At 38.7% G+C, this 22,536-nt stretch overlaps 2 protein-coding genes across 9 annotated transcripts; one reads left to right on the forward strand and one right to left on the reverse strand.

Moving 5' to 3' along the window:
* The first annotated feature begins 3,663 nt into the window (after window positions 1-3,663).
* On the forward strand, window positions 3,664-16,481 carry ada2a (adenosine deaminase 2a). 8 transcript variants are annotated; one of them, XM_041795747.1, is made up of 13 exons: window positions 3,664-3,940; window positions 4,416-4,434; window positions 4,563-4,680; window positions 6,176-6,238; window positions 6,507-6,833; window positions 7,030-7,249; window positions 8,875-9,088; window positions 9,163-9,290; window positions 11,381-11,471; window positions 11,886-11,994; window positions 12,295-12,452; window positions 13,862-14,064; window positions 14,141-16,481. In XM_041795747.1, the coding sequence occupies exons 4-13, from the start codon at window positions 6,199-6,201 to the stop codon at window positions 14,229-14,231; spliced, it is 1,581 nt and encodes a 526-aa protein (XP_041651681.1). In that variant the 5' UTR covers window positions 3,664-3,940; window positions 4,416-4,434; window positions 4,563-4,680; window positions 6,176-6,198; the 3' UTR covers window positions 14,232-16,481. The 8 variants fall into 8 exon arrangements, with proteins under 8 accessions (XP_041651681.1, XP_041651683.1, XP_041651686.1 ...); XM_041795749.1 differs by having other exon boundaries at window positions 4,563-4,596; XM_041795752.1 differs by lacking the exon at window positions 6,176-6,238.
* Window positions 16,482-16,578: 97 nt separating this feature from the next.
* On the reverse strand, window positions 16,579-22,536 carry ribc2 (RIB43A domain with coiled-coils 2). The gene is made up of 7 exons (XM_041796602.1): window positions 22,420-22,536; window positions 20,200-20,281; window positions 19,824-20,120; window positions 19,372-19,490; window positions 18,869-19,078; window positions 18,609-18,775; window positions 16,579-16,648 (listed from the first exon to the last, which is right to left on the reverse strand). Exons 1-7 carry the CDS (start codon window positions 22,534-22,536, stop codon window positions 16,579-16,581), a joined length of 1,062 nt encoding a protein of 353 aa, XP_041652536.1.

Below are 22,536 nucleotides of genomic sequence, written 5' to 3' on the forward strand. Positions count from 1 at the left end.
ACTAACAAAAATAGATCATTAATGACTAAAACTGACAACAACTAAGTTTAGTTTTTGTCAAGATGACTAAAACTAGACTAAAATGTAATGTAGTTTTCATCGGACATTCAAAATCGGTGATATTTCTCCACTGTGGGTAAATCTGTCAAAAAGCAGGGACCCCATGTTTGGCAGAGTGCAGCGTACACACCACCATGATTTGGTACCAGATTTAGGCAAGAGAATAAATGCTTGGACTAAAAGTAAAGACTAAAATGTGAGAACTTTTTATGGACTTAAACTAAAAAGGGTAGAAATGACTAAAATGTGACTAAAACTAAAATGCATTTTATTTAAAGACAAACTAAGACTAAAATTAAAAATAGCTGCCAACTTAACACTGCTTTAGATAAAATTTGTATTGGTCTTGTCAGAACATGACTTATGATAAATGCAGTTAGATATTTTTGTGCACAAATGAGACGATTTCACTTGTTTAGATTTGAGTTTTTGCAGTGTAGTTTAGACTCTGGGTGATCTGTAAAGAAGCAATCCTTGAAAGTGTACACTATGGTTTTAATAGACAGCACTTTCCCTGTTTTCTGACGTTGTCTCTGATGTATGATGGAGGATTTAACGTCATACGTGTGAAACGAGGCTCCGGTCTCTGTAGTTGTACAGCTTGCATGATTTTCTGCCTTCACATTGTTGAGGCTTGGCAGTGTTTCAGTCAAGGGTTTGTAGTGGACTGTGTAGAGTTTGGAGGATGTTTTTAGTCGTAGATATCTGACATTTTAAAGAAACAACGAGGAATAAATAAAAACAGAGAGCTAGACGCTGAGACTAGCTATTTTATCAAATAGGGAGTCGTCTCATTATTTAGTGGGTCTTATGGGGCCGTGTTGGAGGTAGCGTGTTCTGTCTAATTTATGAAGGACAGAGTTCATTTTAAAGTTCGCCACGTTGTGACATTTTACGTTGTGTGAGTGTGTGTTTCAGTGTGTGTTTCTGGTGTGTAGAATCGACACCAGACGAACAGAAAGTTTGAAAGCGTTCATCTCTCTCTCTTCTTTTCTGCTGTCATCTCTGCACTAGTTCAGCCGTTTAGATGTGATGAAATGTGAATCATATTTATTTGCTCTTTTAATAATTTTTGTACATTGTTTTGGACTTGTTTTAATATAAATGTGGTGTATGTTCCTTTTTTCTTGATGTTTCTGGGCAGTTGTCTTTACCTCAGTAGCATGGCAGCATTGAAAAGAAGACGTTCTTCTCATTTTTAAGTGACGTTTACAAGTTCTTATCTGACTGACATAGATTATTTTGGAAATGGAATGGAGTATTTTCTATACTGTACATTTCTTAGAAATAAATAACTTTTCTCAAACATCAGCATGGAGTCATTTCAGCACTTTTCATCAGTACCGTCACATAAAAAAAAAAAACCTTTTATTATTGTTGAAGCTTTTGTTTGACATTTAGTATCTATGAGGTGTTTTTACACAATCCCAATTCCAAAAATGTTGGGGTGCCGTGTAAAATGTAAATTAAAAAAGCGTGCAATGATGTTAAAATCCATGTTTTACTCAGAACATAAACAGTAGATCAGATGTTAACAGTGAGACATTTTACCATTTCATGTAAAATATTTTGCTGAATTCAATTGCAGCAACACCTTAAAAAAGTACAAATGGGGCAACAAAACACTGGAAAAGTAAGTTATATTAATGAAAAAACAGTTGGAGGAGCATTTTGAAGCTGATTAGGTTCATTTAAAACAGGGCAGTAACACGACTTATATGAGATTGAATAAATAACCAGTAAGAAAATCAATTCTCTACAACAACAACAGACTCATACTGGATATTTACAAACTGTTTTACCACCTGTTCTTTCAAACTTTTCTCATACGTGTTTTACTTTGTTGTGCTAAACATCATGTCTGGAGGAAACCAGGCACCGCTCATCACCTGACCAATACCATCCCAACAGTGGAGAGGGACCTGGATGCAGCTGAGGACCTCCACTTCACACCAGAATTCAGACTAGTGCCGCCATATCTCCTCTTGAAAACTTGCACAACTCTTGTCTACTGTATTGAATGTCAGTGGACTTGCCTGGCAACATGGTGGCAATGTCAACATTTGGCCAGACAGCCAATCTCTATCTCATATTATGTCTGTGCTCAGTGATACTTTAATATAGATCATAAAATGATTCATTAAAATTAACGTAACGTTATCGCTGTGCTTGAAAGTCCGAAAACTCACGTATTTTGTCTACTTGTATTTCCTTATGTGGCGGACTTGCCTCTATTAACATGGCGGCGACACACTGAGAAAACAATGAAGACGACGTTTAGTTCAAGTGACTTCTGGTATTAGAAGATGTTATATGGCATCCTAGCTGCATCCAGGTACTCTTGGAACAGTGAAGCATGGTGGTGGCAGCATCATGCTGTGGAGCTGCTTCTCAGCAGGAGAGACTGGGAGACTGGCCAGGGTTGAGGGGAAGCTGATATTCTCAATGAAAACCTGCTTTACAGCTCTTCAGACTGGGCTGAAGGTTCACCATCCAACATGACAGTGACCCTCCGACCTCAGCCAAGACCACACAGGAGTGGCTCAGAGACAGCTCTGAATGTTCAACAGTGGACCAGTGAGAGCTCTGACTTTAACCCTATGGCAGAAAATCCCCCGATCCAGGTGTGCAAAGCTTGGTTGGCATAATAAAAAATACTCAAGGCTGTAATTGCTGCAAAAGGTGCTTTAACAAAGTACTGAGTGCAGGGTCTGAATACTGAAGTAAATGTAATATTTCAGTTATTTATCTTTAATATATGTGCAAAAAATTCTAAAATTCTGTTTTCGCTTTGTCAGGATGGAGTAATGAGTGTAGATTAGTGATATAAAATGAATTTAAATGACTGTAGCAGCAGTCTGCAACATAACAAAACTGAAAACAGTGAAGGGGGTCTGAATACTTTCTGAATGAACGGTTTATTATTCACTCTTTAGTCACTTTTAAAGACGACCGCTGAAATCAGCTGTAATATCCAAAATATCAATGTTTTTATTCATTAAATGCAATGCACGTGATGCAACGAGGTAGTTCCTAAGATCAGGCGGAAAAGCACTAAAAATATGATAAAGCATCATTTACCCAAGACTTAGAGTAAAACAATTTATATTTACTTCTAAAATAAACAGAGTAAAATAAGATTTATGAACGGATGTCCTATTTGGGCCACTGTATATTTTTGGTGAGTGGAATTTACTATTTTTATTATGGCTATCCACTTAGTCTCATGACCAGTGTCACAGGACGGCTGTATATTTTTGCTTAATAAGCATTTTAGTCTCAAACACACCCTTCCCCAATCGGTATTATATTGTAGATGAGTGCAGAATATAAAAAATAAAAAAATGTCTTTTCCGTAGGTATATTTTGCACACTTCTGCTCAGTCACAGTTTTGAATGTTTGTCTTGTTTGGAAAAAGTACACAAAAAAAATCAAAAACAAGTTTTATCATCTGACAGAATACGCTTCACCTTTGGCAGAGCTTCCCTTATCTCTGTCTTGCAGGTCAGCATTTACACTCTCCGCCAATCACGTGGTTGCCGGGTTTAGCTATTGGCCAATCAGAGCGTAGAGGGAGGGATTAGAATGCTGCTGACAGACCATGAACGGGAAAAAGAAAGCTACAGAGGTAGGATTCAGTAAACAAACGGGACTGTCGCGAAACGCTCTTTGTTCGACACTTGGCTTCGTGACAGTGAATTAAAAATGTAAGATTTCAAACATTAAGGAGTTTTTTAGTGTCTCTGTGGAGTCAATTTAGTTTTAGTTCGATGCTGACGCTTTTTTTGAGTGACTCCAAACTGGACTGTTTACCGGGTTATCCTCCGTCAGCGCCAGTTAAACTGCCTCTTTTTCACTGAAAGTGACGTTTTAGACAAGGTAAGACTACATCCCCATAATATGTAAATGCAGAGTTTTATTGTTGTTTTTAATCTGTTCAACGTGAAAAAAGTCACAGCGTTTCCTCCTATGTTAACACTGTCCTGGCTCAACAGTCAAGCTGTCAAAATCCTCGATTCCTCGGTAATTTTCGATACAACGATACGTTCTCAGCTTTTAGGGGATGATGGCATCAAAAAGATCTGAAGTATCCATTAGTTTTACTATTCTGGTGTTTAGGAGAGGAGTACAGAGAACAAAAACAATCCAACCCCACCTGCTGCACACCTCCTAAACTACACCCATACATTAGCAACATGTTGGTACATGAATGACCAAATACAGTTAAGACCAGTTACACCAGTCTGTTTAAAAAATAAATCTGTATTTTAATGTATTTTTGAAGCATAATTTCTCCATTTATGAGCAATGTTTTTACTATGGTTAAACTGAATTTACCTGCATTATTTCACAGTGCTGGACTATACCATTTGGTCAGTATTTATTTTACTCTTTTTGATTCAAATTTCAGCCTGTTGACCGATTCAATCTATAGCTTTTGATTCAATAATGACTCTAATTACTAAGAAAAAAATAGATAAAAACACACTTTTCATTGCAGGCTCCTCAAGGACCCCTCACTACTGTGGGCCCGGGTAATCAGTGCCCTTTTCCCCCCGTCCTACGCCCCTGCTGGGTGCCTGTTACTTCCATTTGTTTGTTGCTGTGGTGTCAAACTGGTACTGATATCAGCTGATTCATATACAGTGCTTAACAAATTTATTGGACCACCTGTCTCAGAGACCATCCAGCATCATGAAGTGCTTTAATGCAGACTCTTTCATTTTCAGTCAGCTCTCCACGTTTTACCATTTTGAACAGGAATGAGGAATTTCAAACTGAATTCAACCAAATTTGAGCCGGCTCACTGGGCTTCTCTGAGAAGTCAGAAATGAATCAAGCATAACATTCAACCACTAAAACTCATTTTTCTCTTCAGGAATGCAAGTAAATAACTATAATTTGACACATTCATCAAGAAATATTATTGTGCTTTACTATTTTTTCAGTTTTTTTTTGTAAATCAGTAAATTTGCAAATTCATGGATAACAATAATAATTATATGTTAGAATTGAAAGTATCATTTGGGTTAAAGAGCTTCTACATATTGGTGTATTAACCATTGCAGAAACATAAAAAATGATTTTGGTAATTACCAATGCTGTTAATTTAGGGCAGCTGTGGCATAAACCTTACGTTTGGTGGTGGTCTAATAAATTTGTTAAGCACTGTACATAACCATATAATGAGTACTAAAGCTTAAAAACTACATCTGTTTTCAGTTTTCAGTGCGCAAAAACAAGAAACTAGCCAAAACTCAGTGCCCAGGACGTCCTTGTTTGTTGCTTTGTTGTCACTTTAATGTTTGACTTTACTAGAATAGTACGGATGTTTGATAATCAAAGACTGCAGTGATAAATGTCAGAGTGTACAGATCAACCAACAGAGAGCTCCCCAGGCTGCAACCATGGTGCTCACTGTTAGCTAACTTAAGGATGGCTATTAGTATTATTTTATTCTGTTCAGCCTGAAGTGTTCTAGGATGGTATATTTGTCAGTAATTTACAAATTAAAGGTTTTGTAAAGTACCAAACTATAGATGAAATTTACACCATTTTGATAAGGCAGGTGAACAGGAGAGGAATTGAGCCATCCAAAATTGCCAGCAAACTCTTTAAAGATGTCCAAATTACACTAAAACATTTGCAGAGTTTCATTTTTGAAGCAGAAGTGAATATTTTTCTGCAATTTAGACCTCATATAGGAGATGGCGCAAGCATTTTTGGATGGTAAAACAAGAAACCAGCAAAGACCCAGTGCCAGAGACTTCCTGATTTGTTGCTGCGTTGTCACAAAACTTTGACATAAATCTTTACTTGCATGGCATCCATGTAAAATCTGCTATTGTGACAGTCCTACAGTCCTGTGACAGATTTTATGTCAGAGTACACGCCATGCATGATGAAACTGTTGAATATTTAAGTGCTTTTTATTTCTACATGTTCTACATGATATATTCTTTGTTATATTAATGATTGATAGTAATACTATTATTTTCAGATATACTAGTCCATCAAACATGCAAGAAAACTTCAGTATGATATCTAAATTATACCAAATAGAAGCAAATAAGATATTACACAGGAGTTAATCTGCATTTTTTTGTTTATCAGATAAAAAGAAATACCTGGGTTTGATGTTTTGGACTTCTTTTTTGTTGCTGTTGTATCAAAAAGGTATGAGCATGCTTTGTTGGATGCAGCACTAAAAAGCATAAATAATGCTTTTGTATTAGCTCATATTTCATGATAGCATGTAAAAATATGTTGAGAATTACTGCTGAGGAAAATACTGGGCTCAATTTTTTCTATTTCTATGCTGGTTGCATGTTTGAGAAGTTTTTAAAGCTCACTGTGTGATCAAAAATGTCTCTTCTGCCTACAATGAAGGTGTTTTTTTCTGTCTTGTCTCTGTGGTTTTTGTTATTTCCTGTTTCTGTTTCAGCCTCCTCTCACCACACACAGACCATGGCAGCGAGACTGCAGCGCCCCCTCGTGGCCGTCCTCTGCCTGCTCTTGTACCACCTGAGGAGCGGTCTGACCGTCCCAGACCCTCGGCTGAGAGAGGCTCTGATGAAGCAGGAGGCCTCCATGCAGACGGGCGGTCGTCTGGTTCTGAACGATGCAGAGCGGCGTCTGGATGCTCTACTGTTTAAAATGAAGCAGGAGGAGATCATGAAAGCAGACTTTCCTCCCACAGTGCACTTCTTCCAGGCCAGGCATCTCATCAATAAGAGCCCCATCTACAACCTCTTACAAAAAATGCCCAAAGGTACACTTCACTGCTTAAAGAACATTTCACTTTTAAGGCTAAAAAAGAAATAAAGAAGTTACACTGGTGCAGGAGTCTTAACTCAGAAACAATCAAATCATCGCAGAAACTCAGGGAATATTTACAGGCTTTTTATTTGCTCCTTCTGTTCTCCAGTATTTATCCCTTATGTTTTATTGTTTATTTTGTCCTCCAGGGGGAGCTCTCCATGTCCATGACTTCTCCATGGTCCCTGCTGATTGGCTGGTCAAAAACGTGACCTATCTTCCAAACTGCTACATGTGCTGCACCGACAACCGCTCCATCAGGTTCATCTTCTCGTCTCAGTGGCCCAAACCTCTGCTACGCTGCTCTCCATGGATGCTGCTGGAAAAACTCAGAGCCGAGACAACCAACGTCACCGAGCTGGACAACAGGTGACTTTGATTAAAGAAAAGACAAGAAAATATTCTGATGTGATGTCAGGAGCTGCATTAATGCCACCAAAGCTGTGTGAACATGGCGGTTTGACAGTTAAGGAAGGATTTTATAGTGAAACTTTGTGACAGGTTTAGGTCTGTCTGTGTTGGTGGCTTATTTTTATTTTGCTTATTTTTATTAGTGACTGTTCTGTTCCATCTGTTCATTTTTAACCCTTACAGGTGTGCACTGGGGCAGGTCTAGGTGTGCCATTGAGATTTGTACAACCGTAGGTTGATAATACAAGTCTAAATGAAATAAAGATAGTGCATTGTGTTAAAGAGGATGCATTGCATTGATATGAGCAGAGTATGCCTTCAGATTTACAGATCTGATGTAATAATCTTGGGCAAAAAAGCTTGAAAACCAATTTTTTAGATACTTGAATGTTTAAGAGTAAACCCGAGCACCACTTTTCTTTCTGATAAAAACTTATGTAAATGGGGATTTAATTCGTAAAATTCTGCATTTGTGCTAAAAATGTGCATAGTAACTGCCCTCTACAGGTTGAAATCGTCTACTGCAGGGGTTTTCAACCTTTTCAGCCCTCGACCCCAAAAATAAAGGTGCCAGAGACCGGGGACCCCCGCTGTACAGCAATGCACATTCTAGAATAGTCACGTGGAGACATGTAAATGCAAAATGTAAATCCTTCTGTTAAAAACAGAATCAAAATACGTTGGAAAGGAGGTGAAAATTGATTTTAAAAGTAGCAGATATGGGTTAGAAATGCCAGACATTAGATAAAAGTGGAAAACAAATACCAAAAAATAGCAAAAATGGGTTAAGTGGCAGAGATGTGCATATTAAGTGGTAAAATGGGATTCAAAAGTGGCTGAAATGGTATTAAAGTGGCAAAAATAGGTGGAAATTTGGTGAAATGGGATGAAAACTGATATAAAATGGCAAAAAAAGGGTAAGCTGAGGCAGAAATAAGTCAGAAACTGGCAAAAATGAGCATATCAAATTATTGCATGTGTCTTAAAAAGTGGTAAAAGGGATTAATAGTGGCAATAATGGGTCAGCAGAGCCAACAGTAGGCAGAGAGTGGCAAGATTTGGTTTAGAAGTGGCAAAAACAGGCAGAAAAAAAGTGGTGGCAAGGGTTTAAAACTGACAAAACATGAGTTTTCAGTTGGAAAAATATGTTAAATTTGGCAAAATTGGTGGAAAAAAAGTGATAAGAATGGGTTACAATTAGTAGCCGAGGCACTCTAGGATTGTGGGTAATGTAGTGCTGTTGATCAGGATGGTAAACAAACCATGTTTTTCCCAGAATAAAGTGGATAATTTACAAACTCTTACAAACAAAAGTCTTCCACATGATCATATATCTTCAACATCAACCTTTGATACCCGATTTAAACCGTCTTCTGTTGAAAATTGACGGTTAAATTAATTTCTGAGTGGCACTACTGAATTAATTTTGGAAGATTCACATTAAAAGTCTTGTTCAGCCAATCAGGGACGTTGCTGTGACGCTGTAGGACTGTGGGTAATTCCGGTGTTGTTTATCAAAGAAATGCAAGCCTGCATACCAGTGAATGGTCCCTAAATGACTCTGATCATGTCTCCACTCTCAGCATCATGGGAAATCTGACACTCTTCACCTACCAGGATCCAGACTCTGTGTACCCCAGTCAGGACGTGGTCTGGGACCGGTTCGAACAGGCCTTCGGCGCCTTGTGGGGTCTGGTCACGTACGCGCCGGTGTTCAGAGATTATTACTATGAAGGCCTGTCTGAATTCTACAAGGACAACGTCATGTACGTGGAGCTGAGAGCGTTACTCCCACAGGTACGGAGACGTCACACCTGCTGTCCCTGAAATGTGAATGAAACGTTCTGAAAATGTTTTACTGCCGTTCACAGATATACGAGCTGGACGGGAGCACTCATGACACGGCGTTCACTCTGAAGACCTACCAGGAAGTGACCAGACGTTTCATAGCTGATCACCCGGACTTCTTTGGAGTGCGAGTCATCTTCACCGTCAACAGGTGCGTGGCACTAAAAAGAGCTGTAGTTTAATGCAAACACTGAAAAACTCAAATATCTGGAAGTATATTTGTAAAGCAAACAGGTAAAAATATTCCCGTACTGTTATTTTAAGACAAGTCCATCAGCCACTGATAGCCAAGGCAGGAAGAGCTACGTTTTTAAGGTTGTCCATTCATCTGAAGGTTTTCACAGGAACCCTAAAAGCAGGGGTGTCAAACTCAGTCACAACAGGGGCTGGATTCTGGATTCAGGTCTAACCTGAGGGCCTAACAGGGTCAGCATTTAACCATAACCTGTCAACCTCATTTCACCAGTTATAAAATATGAAAAAAAAATAGCACTGATGATAAATCATTTTGAAATTCAAAAAAGTACAAATGATAAGTTTAACGGCTCAAATCTGAGATAAAAATTCCAATTTATTAGTTCAAAAGATCAGAAAACGACGTTAAAAAATAAAAAAAATGTTTTTAAAGAGCAAATATATGAGGAGAAAGTTGAAATCATAACTTTGAAAGGTCAAAATATGAGATCAAATTTAAAATCATGAAATGTGAAAATTTAAAATTGTGAGACTGATTGGTCCAAATATTGGCTTAAAAAGCCAAAATTAGAAGTTGAAAATGTCAAAATATGAGCTAGAATTCAAACTGATGACTGAAAAAATTAAAAATATGACTTAAATTTAAAATTGGGCATCCAAAAGGTCAAAACATGATACAAAAAGTAAAAACTATTAATTTAAAATGTCAAAATGTGAGGAAAATATTTGAAATTATGAGTTTAAAAGTGAAAATATGGGATTAAAAAGCCAAAGCAAAGAGTTGAAAAGGTCAAAATATGAATTAAAATTTAAAATTGGGAACTGAAAGATAAAAATGTGATATATAAAGTCCAAATTATGAGTTTTAAAGGCTAAAGTATGAAATGAAAAGTCAAAATCAAAAGTTTGAGTCATAATCTTGAGATGCAAAATTGAAAATCTGAAATAAAAACACAAATTAATTTCTTTCCTCACATTCTTGACTTTTTATGAAATCTTTCTTACTCTTTACTTTTAGATTTTTATAGCTTAACAACTTATACTGGAGGAAATCTGCAGACCTCATACTGGTGGGCCAGTTAGGATACAAATATGATATGATCTTGCGGGCCGGATATTAACGTTCCACGGGCTGGATTTGGCCCCTGGGCCTTGAGTTTGACACCCCTGCCTTAAAGGGATTATCTTCAGGCTCTACATAATGTCCGCTCTGACCTCAGGACAGACTGGTTAGATTGTAGGGGTCAAAGGGAAAATGTCACAGTCATTAGGTCTCATTCTCTCACCTAGAGGTTTAGAAATTAAACAAATGCAAACGTCCAAAAAATGCAGTTCCAGTGTCTACAGAAGCTGCCTGTGCAAGCACCAGAATTCATACACACCCCATGTTAAAATGTCCATTTTTATAATAAAAATAAACATGTCTGGGTGCTGGTTTGGCTCAGTTGGTACCGCATATATTCTGCAATTTTCAAATTGCAGGAGGGGAACAGTCTTTTTAGGGAGAAGTGTGTGTATTAGATCAATTCTAGTTCCGTTTTATTTTGAATATTTTACTGCAAGGCTGTTCTACAGCATATTTCATACACATATGAGAATAATATTTCCATGTAGAAATAGATAAAAATCACACTGATCAATCATGTTTATACTCTCTCAGTAATCATTACATGTGTCTTCAGTTAATTCTTATTGTGCAGGGGTCAGCACGATAGGCTAATCCTGTAAAAGGGTCCTTAGTCTAGGGTTTTTTCCTTGTTTGCAAGATTTTTAACATACCATCGTTCTAGCACAGACCTCAGTCCTTCTCCTGGACCAACCATTTTCACTGTCCAGCAATAGTTTACCCCAGGCAGTCGTGGTTGATTGTCTTATCTTTGCTTTTCACATCATAAAATAAGATTTTATGCCTGATCTTGTCAGCTGAATGTGGCTTATTGTCAGAGATAAACTTGCTATATTGAAGTTATTAAAAGTTACTCTAACAAACTTCGTCATGAGTTGTTGTAGTTATTTACTGATAGACTTCATCTTTGTGTGTTTCAGAGGAGTAGATTTGTCTGTGATGACCAGTGTTGTGGAGGAGGCGATGAAGCTACAGCAACTCTTCCCAGACTTTATGGCTGGTTTTGACCTGGTGAGAAGCAGCAGCAGGTGTAGGGATGCACTGATGCCACTATTTTTACACCAAGGCTGTGTCTGAAACCACACTTTATTTACTACTACAACAACTACACACTCAAACATTTACACTATATACTAAGCTAACAGTGAGTGTGTGGTTTCACCAACCTTAAAAGCCCATCCTCTGCACATCATGTGACTTTACAGTATCAGCAATGTTTCATGAGAAATGGTTGTATCCTCAGTTTTTTAACAGTGTTGAGTAAGTTTGAGTTAACATTAACTGTTCAGTGGATTGATGTTTGACAGGTGTTTTATTGAACTTATAAAACAGACGTTCAAACCTTCCTCCACACCAGAATCCTGTTACCGGCTGTTTTAAATCAGTCGTTGAAATGTTGAGGGCTTTTCCTCTGTACCTGCACAGGTGGGCCGTGAAGACAGTGGCAGACCTCTATGGTTCTTCAGAGAGGCTTTGTCGATGCCAGCAGAGCGAGGAGTGACGCTGCCGTTCTTTTTCCACGCTGGAGAGACGGGTGAGATCGTCAGTGACTGATGAGTAAAGGCTAACACTGCAGGAAATAATAATCAGGAGAACTCAGCCTCAGTGCAGCCGGTGGTGATGTTTATATCCTGTAACCAGTGCACGACTGGCATGTGACCAGTGTGATGTCTGTGCATCCAGTGACACTCACCTCAGATCAAGTTTTATTTTTTCTATTATTCATGTACTGCACAGTTAAAAAATGAAATTCATCACAGATCATATAAGAGCATTCTCTCTGTTAATTTTAGAGCCATGGCTAAACAACTTGTTATCTCTCCACCACCTGCAGATCTGCAGGGCACTGATGTGGACCAGAACCTGCTGGATTCTCTTTTGTTGAACACTTCTAGGATTGGACATGGGTTTGCTCTGCCACGCCACCCGGTGGCCAAAGATATTTCTAGGAAGAAAGGGGTGGCAGTGGAAGTGTGCCCCATCTCCAACCAGGTAAAATATCATCAGTGTCATCCTGTAAGCTACTCAGTAATACCAGACCTCTGTAGTAAGATACCCTGAGTCTAATGACTGCAAATGAATCAAGGTTGTTAGTTTTTTATTCTTAATACTTATGGATATATTTCATGTTGAATTTTTATACTGAAATATCTAAATTAAGTTTTTAATAATTACTTTTCATGTGTTGTATATATGAGTTCTTACATTATCTTAAATATTTCCAACAGTTTTCAAAACCAGAGAAGTGTTTTATCATTACAGATGATCATTATCACATTGGTTGTCATGACGACACTGTCCTGACAGATATAACTTGTTATTCATTGCTGTGAATACTCTAAGGCGTGACATCAGATACCAATATTTGATGTAGTGTAAACTAGAAGCTGTTGTTCTACTGCGTTCTCTCATTTTTGTGTTGTGTTTCTTATTTGTGATAAACAATAAGTGACTGCATAAATGTTCGCCTTCTTCTAGTCAGTATTTAGTAGAGTCACCTTTGGCTGGAGTCACAGCTCTGAGTCTGTGTGGATCAGTCACATTCAGGCTCAAACATCTGGACTCTGAGATTTTACTCCATGCTTTCACAGGGATCAGGTGTGAACAGCCCTTTTCAAGTCCAGCCTCTATACTCTTGTGGATTGAGGTCTGGTCTTTGACTCGGCCACTCCAGAACATTCTCCTTGTTGCCTTTAAACCATTTCTGTGTAGATTTCTCTGCATGCTTTGGCTCAGTGGGGATGGTGTGTTGGTGGTGATGTCAGTGTTTGGCGTCTTGTCTGATGGTCTAAAAGCTCCATTTTTGTCTCATCAGATGAAAGAACTTTCTTCCTCTTGACCATGGAGTCTCCCACATGCCTTTTGGTGAACTCTAGTCCAGATTGAATCTTCAACAGTGGCTTCCTCTTTGCCACTCTCCCACTTTTTATTTTGAATGTGGGCAGTTGGAAGTGTAGCACGTTGTCCTGACTAGTCTCTGACAGCACTGAGCTGAATAGTTCTTCTCTCCATGTTGACACAAGTCAATGGATATTAATGCACAGCTGTCTTCACTTCTTTAACCAAGCCGTGAGTGAGGAAGTGAAGAAAATCGAGGAATTATTCCTGTCTGACACTCCTGATGCCTTTTCATCTCCCTTTTTTCTCGCCCATCTCAATGTGAGTGAAAGAAAGTCAACTAGGAGCAGGGTAACAGGAAAAATTGTGGTTCTGCATCGCTCACATGATGACAGAATATTCCAGCAGGAATCAGTGGAATCAAGCTGATTTAGCCATTCTATGTAAAAGTATATAAATGCTCCTAGCCCTATATCAAAGTTAAAATCCTGGATAGTGACAAGCATAAAATGGGTCCGACTTTAGTCTTGTAAACAAATCTTTCTCCTCTTGTCGTCTTTCAGGTGCTGAAACTTGTCCGAGATCTGCGTAACCATCCTGCAGCTGCGCTGATGTCAGAGAACCATCCCGTGGTCATCAGCTCAGACGACCCCGCCATGTTCGGCTCCTCTGGACTCTCGCACGACTTCTATGAAGCTTTTGTTGGGTTTGGTGGAATCAGCTCACGTTTAGGCTCCCTCAAACAGCTGGCCATTAACTCTATAAGGTAACGTCAGCAGAAATCACACAAGATCAAGTCTAAAAACAAAACACTCACTGATATGTCCCTGTTTGTGTTTCAGGTACAGTTCTTTGAGTCCTAAGCTGCAGGAGAGCGCCCTGGCTCTGTGGCAGAAAAGATGGGACAAGTTTGTCTCTGAAAATACTGTGTAGGAGGAAGCAGCAGCCATCTTTAATGCCATCATGCTCCCTTTGATGAAGGAAAGAACTCTGGTGTTGTGTGAATGCTGAAGGTGGAAAAGAGACAATATCTGTGGTAAAATGGCCTTAAAGTAAAACTGGCTGTTTGTTGGGCAGCAGGAAACGTGCCAAAGCTGTATCAAGGTGTAGGCTGATGATCTGAGCTGCATTTATGAAAAACTCTTAATTTGAAGTGTGTTGTTTTCTGATTTCATTCTTGCAGATTTGCACTGTGATGGGAGATTTCACTAAAACTGGATTTAAGCCACTAATAGCTTCATGAACATGGCATCAGATGTGGCTGTTAACTCCATCTCATGGTCTAATTCACAAATCACTCAGGATATTTCAGCATAAAACACCCACAAAGCTGCTCTGCTCTGTGCAGTTCTGTAGGGTTGAACCATCAGCATGTCATCTCTGTGCTCACTCAGTCCACGTCTAGATCATGATCTGGGAGATCAGGAGATATTTTCCAGTTTATTTTGCAGTTTAGTCTTAAAGAGATGCTTCAACTCAAAAAGCTTCTTCTCTGTAGCACACCAGTGAAAGCAGATTATCCAGACTGAAGAAAATCAGACTCATTCTTGAGCTGCACAACGATCCAGACCATCTCCAGGTGAAAATACTAATGTGTGACAATCTTTGAGGTCAGGCAGCTGAACGGTAAAGCCGGTTTGGATGTGCTAAAAGCTGCAGTCCACCAGAAACCTCATTAACACCCCATGTTAAAAAGTCCATGTTACAGGAGAAATAAACATATTTACAGACTATTTTAGTAACAGTTTTTGTTCATGTCTTCAAAGGCACACATTGAGGATGAGTTTTGTCTGTTTTGGTTTGAAGAAGGATATGAGTTATGCACAACTATGGGCGTGGCTGATATGATGAAAAGCTGCAGGTTGTAGCTGTTTGTCTGGAGGTTTTAGACCCACCTCAGCTGTCTGAGTTTGAGACAGAATTTTCAATATGGCAACCAAATACAGCAGGGATGCCTTTTGGATGTGCGTTTCCTATAATAAAGTTAGTTAATGAGCAGAAAATAGGCCCCCAGCTGATACAGAATATGTTATTATTTAGCTGCTTGTGTTTTCTGGCGATGCTGTTGATATGTGTGAGAGAGAGATGGCGAGAGCAGTTTTGTCAGTGTATTTGTATCTGTGCATCCCTAACTTTTAGCCACATAGTTTTTGGCAGACACACATCAGTGACCTACTGACAATGTCTTCGTGACCTGCTTTTGGGTGGTGGCCCACCCCTTGAGAACCACTGATTTAGACAGTATTTGCATTCATTTGCACAGGAAGGCACCAGTTTTGCCCTAAATGACTGCAGACTGACTAATTTGCACCTATTATGATGCAAGTATTAGTGCATTTTTGATGTTAGCCTCTCATAGAGGTTGGAACCATGTCTGCAGAACATGGATGACAAAAGAAGAGCAGACTGCAAACTGTCCAAATCTTCGTCAAAGGAGGCAACTGGACTTAATCAAGTACCTCAGTGAAGGTTTTTTTGTACTTGGATGGATGAGAACCTTCTGCAAACTAAGCTCAGATGAATTATAGAGACAAGGGGCAGGGAACATTCAATTAAAATAATACAGAATTTCAAAATAATTCCAAGAACTACAACGGTCTTGTTAAATATTCCTATTTGTGTTCAGAATCACAGAGATGTAAATGCTCTAGTCCGAAAACCAGAGCGTGGATGCATCCCTTAAAAATGAGCACAAACAGCATTAATCCCCATCTGTGTGTTTGGTGAATTAGACCATGTTTTTGTCTCTTTTCTCAGGTTTAAACAGCACAACAAATGTGCAATCCTTCATGAACTACACACAGGCGTGTAGCACTGTAACAGTGTGGGGCAGCACCGATATCTCTGTTTGATTTTTTAGGTTTTTCTGTGATTGGGTTGTGATTTGTAAAAGTGTGAGAGAGCTTTATATTTTATGTGTTGGGCTTTGAACAACTTTATCAACAGTTTTATGGCATATGTGGTATATTTTCTGTCCTTTTACTTGAATGTAAATATTAAAAACTTTCTGCTAACTATGGTATTTAAAGAAGCCGATTTGATGTTTGTTTACACCATCACATTTAATATAATCCATAAAAAACCACTCTGAGAATCAAAATAATCCCTCATTTTAAGCAATAACCAAGACTTGAATTAAAGGTCAAATCTAATCTCAACTGCCAAACTGAATTTCTGTTTAATAAAAAGTTTTTTTCACAGTTTTTGTCTGTTCCTTCATCCTTCCTTCCATGTAAGGAGTTAAAAAATGTGAGCCGGTCATCTCAGTAGAGCGTTTCCATCATCTGCTGCATGTGTTGAACTGGGAGAAGAAGCTGTCATCGATGCCTCCTTTCTTAATGTCCGGTTTCCTAAAAGTGACACCAGGTTAAAATCAGTGAGACAGAGAGCTTAAAAGAGCCAAACAATGGCTGTTTGACCAGAGCTTTAAATCCTAGAACGAAGGCTAACGGCTACCTCAGTACTAAAAAGATTTCAGCACAAAAACAGGATTGAAAAAGTAGAAAACTGAACAGACAACCACAATTCCAAAAAAGCTGGGGCACTGTGTAAAATGTGTAAGATTTGACAATCACTGACTTCTGTTTTTTTTTTGTATTTCACGCAGCGCCCCAACTATTGTGGAAATGGGGATGTACGGTTTTTTTCTAGGTATGAAGGAACTACACATCCCATAATCCATTGCAATTGGTTTTGAAAGATGGCTTCTCCAACAAGACTTAGCTTAGCGTCCTTTAAAAACAAACACAGACTTTTCTGACTTGTTTTTTCCAACTTCCGACTGGAAGGCAAATGGAACGTCTCCCCAAGTCGTATTTACAACTTTTGAACTCGTTCTTGAACAGAGCACCCCGACCTTAACCCTTTAAAGCCAGAATACACAAAACTGAAATGTTTATTTTACTTTCTACTGAAAAAAAATCCATGAAATTTAACATGTATATTTTTTGCATCTCATTAGATACATTAGGTGTTTTTGGTAACTGATAATCCACTTGAAGGCATTTTTATCATTTGTCAGATTGTATTCAGAAGTTTTTTTTAGTAATTTATTGAACATATTGATTAAATAGAGGTATCATAAAATTATGTATCAAATATGATACAACGGGCTTTAAGGGGTCAACATGTTGGAACAAAGCATTTAGTACAGTAAAAGCTGTGGTTTTGACTGCTTTCAGAACCTCTTGCTGTTTCTCAGTGCATTTTTAGAAACTGTAGACACAGCACTACCCTGCAGTAGCATGTAGAGTGCAGCAGCAGTCTTGTAATTCATGAAGTACTGCCCAGTGTGTTGTTTTAAAGGCTTATTGGTTAGCAACTGGTCAATGTTGCTAATAACAATGACTGGCTAATGCAAGAACGGCACCCATCGTTTTTCCAACTCATGGTTGAGAGAAATGGAAAAGGCCTTTTCTTGCTATATGTGGACTATGCAAATGCATAGGGCCCCCCAAGCCACTAGGGGACCCCAAAGGTGAATGTTCAGCTTCATCCAAGGAGAATTAAAATGTCTTTATCCCTCACATGCTTAAATATAAATGTCGGATACAAGAATTAAATAAGCTGCAATGATAAGCTGTGTTGTTGTGCAGATGTCTGCTATGTTACCGTCCAGAGGAAGTTGTTTCTCAGACATTTGCCACTAAACATTACTTTAGGATTGGTTCTGATTAATTTATTGTGTGTTTTATATGCTGTATATGACTGTTAGGTCTGTCCACAGAAAAATACATACAAGTTAAGACCATAAATAATTCAATGAGAGGTTATCATGACTGTAGCTGTTTTGCTCAGTGTAATAGACTGTTCATGGATCAACTAACGGATTAGGAATCTCTCTGTTGTAGTTTGGCAATAGGGGCCCCCAAACAGCATCTTGCATAGGGCCCTCACAAAGCTAGAAATGGCCCTAGAAATGCAAACAACTGGGAAATCGATTTTTCAGTCAAACGTGACATTCCCAGTTCCAATATTTGAGGTAAATGCATAAGGTCATGGTTTTGGGTGGTCAACAGCAGGCTCCACCAATCAGACGTGTCACTGTGACACTAGGATTGTGGGTAGTGTAGTTCTCTTTCCAGAGAACACAAATAAACCATGTTTCTCTTACAAATTTCTTACATTTTACGCATGCTTATCACTTACTCAGGTAGCTTGTGCTAAGTCTACCTTAAATTGTTGCGACATAATAGTTAAAAATCAAATCTTCTATGGAGAGAATGAGAGGCTATTTTTACTTTCTGAACCACACTGTTGAGCTTCATTCTAAGTGAAATTAAAAACGGTGATTTTCTGACTGATACTGACTGCTGTTTGTGTGTTTCGGCCAGGTGGAGGTTGGTGCTGTCCAGGTGTCGTCTCAGCTCCTTGTTCAGTCTCGCCTGCTGACGCTCGATCAGCAGAGCTGAACGAGTCGAGTCCAAACGTACTCGATCAAGCTGCTCCTCCTCCAGTTTCTTTTTCTGCTCCATCCTCTGCAGACGCACAAACACAGAGAGCAAAAATACTCTTCAGAACTGCTCCTCGACGTTTTTAAAGAAAGTCCTATCCTGTCCTGTCTGTTTTACCTTTTTCTCCTCGATCTGAAGTTTCTGGAACTGCACGAGCTGCTGCAGACTCTCTGAAGGAGCGCCCCGTTCACTGCTGGGACCAGACACTCCCATCATGCCCGGGGTGTTTGTGGCGTCTTCATCCATAAGCGGTTCCTGCTGGTGATTCATGCTGGAAGCTCCTTCTTCATTCAGATCAGATCTCCGATGGCACTCCTTCTCTTCAATCTTTGAAGAAGCAGCAAAAGGAAAGATCTGTTAGTGGATCTTAGACTACAGCTGCTGTAATTGAGTTTAAAACCCCTGGCGTAGAGGCTGAGATACAGCCCTGCCTCACCCCAAAATCATTTGGGATGACATTAAAAGTGGAGCCACCACACTTCACAGGTCTCTCTAGACCAGAATCTAGGGCAGACAACAGATGCGGGATCCCGCTGAGCTCCAGAATCCTCCAGAAGACATCCCTGCTCAGAGTCAACATTGGCTGTAAGAAAGCTCCTATTGAATACTAAATATCTTACCTTGGCCAGGTTGAAGTCCTTGGTGGCCACGGTTTCTGCTTTCCTCCTCTCAGCCTCCAGGCTGTGAAGCTGCAGAGCTCTGCTGTCCATTTCTGCTCTGCTCTGGTCGTAGCACTGCTCTGAAGGATTGATGAAAACAGGGTGAGCATGTCCTTTTTGTGTGGAAACTTTTGATACTTTGATACTTTTTATATGGGTCTAAAATGTACAACTACAGTTTCAAATATCTTCTTAACAAGTATCACAATTATATCTCTGTTGTGCTGATGACTGTTAAGATTTTGCACAATATTTTTGACCAAAGCCGCAGCAGGCAAGAGACCTGAAGTGTTTTAAACACCAGAGTGATTCAAATCTTCACAGCTGGATTCTCAGGCTGGTGTTGGATCTTTCTTAGTACCGTCTAAGATTTAAATTCTGGTATCATGACAGCCTTAGTGTTTCAGATCTACCTTCCATCTTTTGTTGACGCCGTTCTGCTGCTCGTTCGCTCTGCTGCTGAATGAGCCATCCTCTGAGCTGATCCTTCTGTCTCTGTCGTCTGCTCTTACTGTCTGGATCTTCTCCTACCAGACCGGGGAGGATCATCTGTGCCCCACCGTCCTCTGTGCGTCTACCGTCTAGGCCTCTCTGAGGCTGCTGGTACTCATGTCGGTAATCAACGATGGCTTTTTCCATCGCTTGCCTCTCCTTCACTTGCTTGTTATGAAGAAGGCTCAACATTTTGCTGTCATGGAGAATTTCAGCATCTGAAGAGAGAAATGCACAGAATAATAACAATGTTAGATCTTCTCATGTCAGGTCCACTGGAGGACAAATTAAACTCACCATAAGTGTCTTGTGTCTCTTTTTCTGCCTCCTCTTGTCTCTGTTTTTCTTTAATCTGCAGGTCCAGGGCGTCTTTGTCAACCTATAAAGAACACAGAGGTCAGTGCAAGGTGGTGGAACTTATTTTACAGTTAAAAATACTAATACTAATGAGATGGGATGTGATAGAAACATGGAACTTGGCAGTGCAACTGAAAATCCTGTGCATTACCTTTCCAGTATGAACCCAAATGACCAGACGGTGGCGCCGTAATTAAGGAAAGAAAAAGCTATTTTTAAAGGCCAAGCCCCTCACACCTTTAGTTGTGTTGACCAAGAAGCAAGTGGCAGCAGAGCTTCAATGAAACCGGTGTGCATGCTCTCTGGTAAGTATAAATTAAAATCTAAAGTGCCATATTTATTAATGAAAGTGGGCGTGGCCTGATGATGACATCCTAAACCAGGGGTGTCAAACTCAATCACAGCAGGGGCTGGATTCTGGATTCAGGTCTAACCTGAGAGCCTAACAGGGTCAACATTTAACCCTGTAAATATTAACCAGTACAAAAATAGGAAAAAAGCACTGATAATAAGTCATTTTGAAATTCAAGTCAAAAGGATAAGTTTAAAGCTCAAGAAAATAATTTCAAAAAGTGAGATAAAAAGTCAAAACACAAAATTAAAATGTAAAAACTGTGTTTTTAAGTAAAATTCAATGAGTTTAGAATGTCAAAATATGAGATAAAATTCAAAACCATGAGTTTAAAAGTTTAAACATGACTTAAAATTTCAAACTGAGAGTCTAAAGAGTAAAAATATGGGATTACACAGCCAAAGTTAGGGGTTGAATGGTCAAAATAGGAGGAAAAAATGAAATAATAAGTTAAAAAGGTAAAAATATGACTTAACATTTAAAACTGTGACTCTGAAAGGCCAAAATATGATATAAAAAGTAAAAATCATGATTTGAAAAGGTCAAAATAGGGAATAAAAAGTCAAAATCATAAGTTTGAGTCATAATTTTCAGAAACGTGAAATGAAGGCACATTTTCGTTTTTTATTTTCCAATATTCCTGTTTTTGTATCTCTTGATTTTCTCTTTACTTTTTCAGATTTTGATGATTTTAAACAAGGATATTTTAAATAATCAAGGCTAAGTTCACATTTTTATACTGGAGAAAATCTGCAGACCTCATACTGGAGGGCCAGTTTTAATGTAAATATGCTATGATCTTGCAGGTCATATACTAGTATATAACTGTACCACAGGCCGGATTTGGCCCCCGGGCCTTGAGTTTGACACCCCTGCCCTAAACTATCAAAACTCAGCTTGCTGCTACATTTAGGGAAACTTACCTCTATATAAAATTAATGTAGTTTTTCCACTGTGCCCCAACCCAGAGTCTACTTCAACCTTTTTTTTAATAGGGATTTTTTTTTTTTTTGCACTGCAGTTTAAAACAGGCTTCTCAGAGATGATGCTTTCACAAAATTGTGCAACAGAATGTTAAAAAAAAAAATAAAGAAATCAATGAGCATTTTGAAAAATAAATACAGTGGCTATAAAAATTATTCACCACTGGGATTTTTTACTCTTTAACTGATTTTAGGAATCAGTCATCGTCAGTGTAATTTGGCTTTTTTTTTTAACTTTGTTTCTACCCTGTAGAAATCTGTTTTCACTTTGAGAGATTTTTTTGGGGTCAAAAAAGCAAAATGATATTGACCATGACTGATTTATAAAACCAATTAAAGGGTAAAACATCCAATGCTTTATATACACTGTATAATAAACCATACACATATAGCCTAATATTTACTTCAAACGTCGATACAAAAATACAAAAATACGGCAGCTTTTACAAAAACAACTGTTCTGTGGCTCTTTTTAACCAAAGCTGCTACAGGTTTTATCTGTTGTTTTCTATTTTAAACATTTTATGTTGTACCATTTTAAGCTTATTCGTGTTTTTACAGTCACATGAGCCATTTCCCATCTGGGATTCATAAAGTAGAATAATCTCCAACCATGGATCTACTGTATGCTCGGTTTTCACTGTTTTTCTGCCTTTATAGTCTGGCTTTCGTAAAGTACATTTTCTAATAAGTATCAAGTTTAATTGAGGTTTTGTTATGAATGTGTAAGTGTAATTTCACAGTAAGTTTTTAATGAGTAGCAACAGATAATTTCAGCAGTTAATGCGTGTTTAGCATTAGTTAGCATTACTGGAGTTAGCTTACCCCGATAGTCCTGACTTTATGGTTAAAAATCCTCTCTCTCCTCTCACTCTCATCGTTTCTTCGTCTCTGCAGACGGGCTTTCTCCATACGGTCCGATAACAACTCAAAGTTACTCAT

Source organism: Cheilinus undulatus, linkage group 9 (genome assembly GCF_018320785.1).
Source record: "Cheilinus undulatus linkage group 9, ASM1832078v1, whole genome shotgun sequence".
NCBI classification, from domain to species: domain Eukaryota; kingdom Metazoa; phylum Chordata; class Actinopteri; order Labriformes; family Labridae; genus Cheilinus; species Cheilinus undulatus.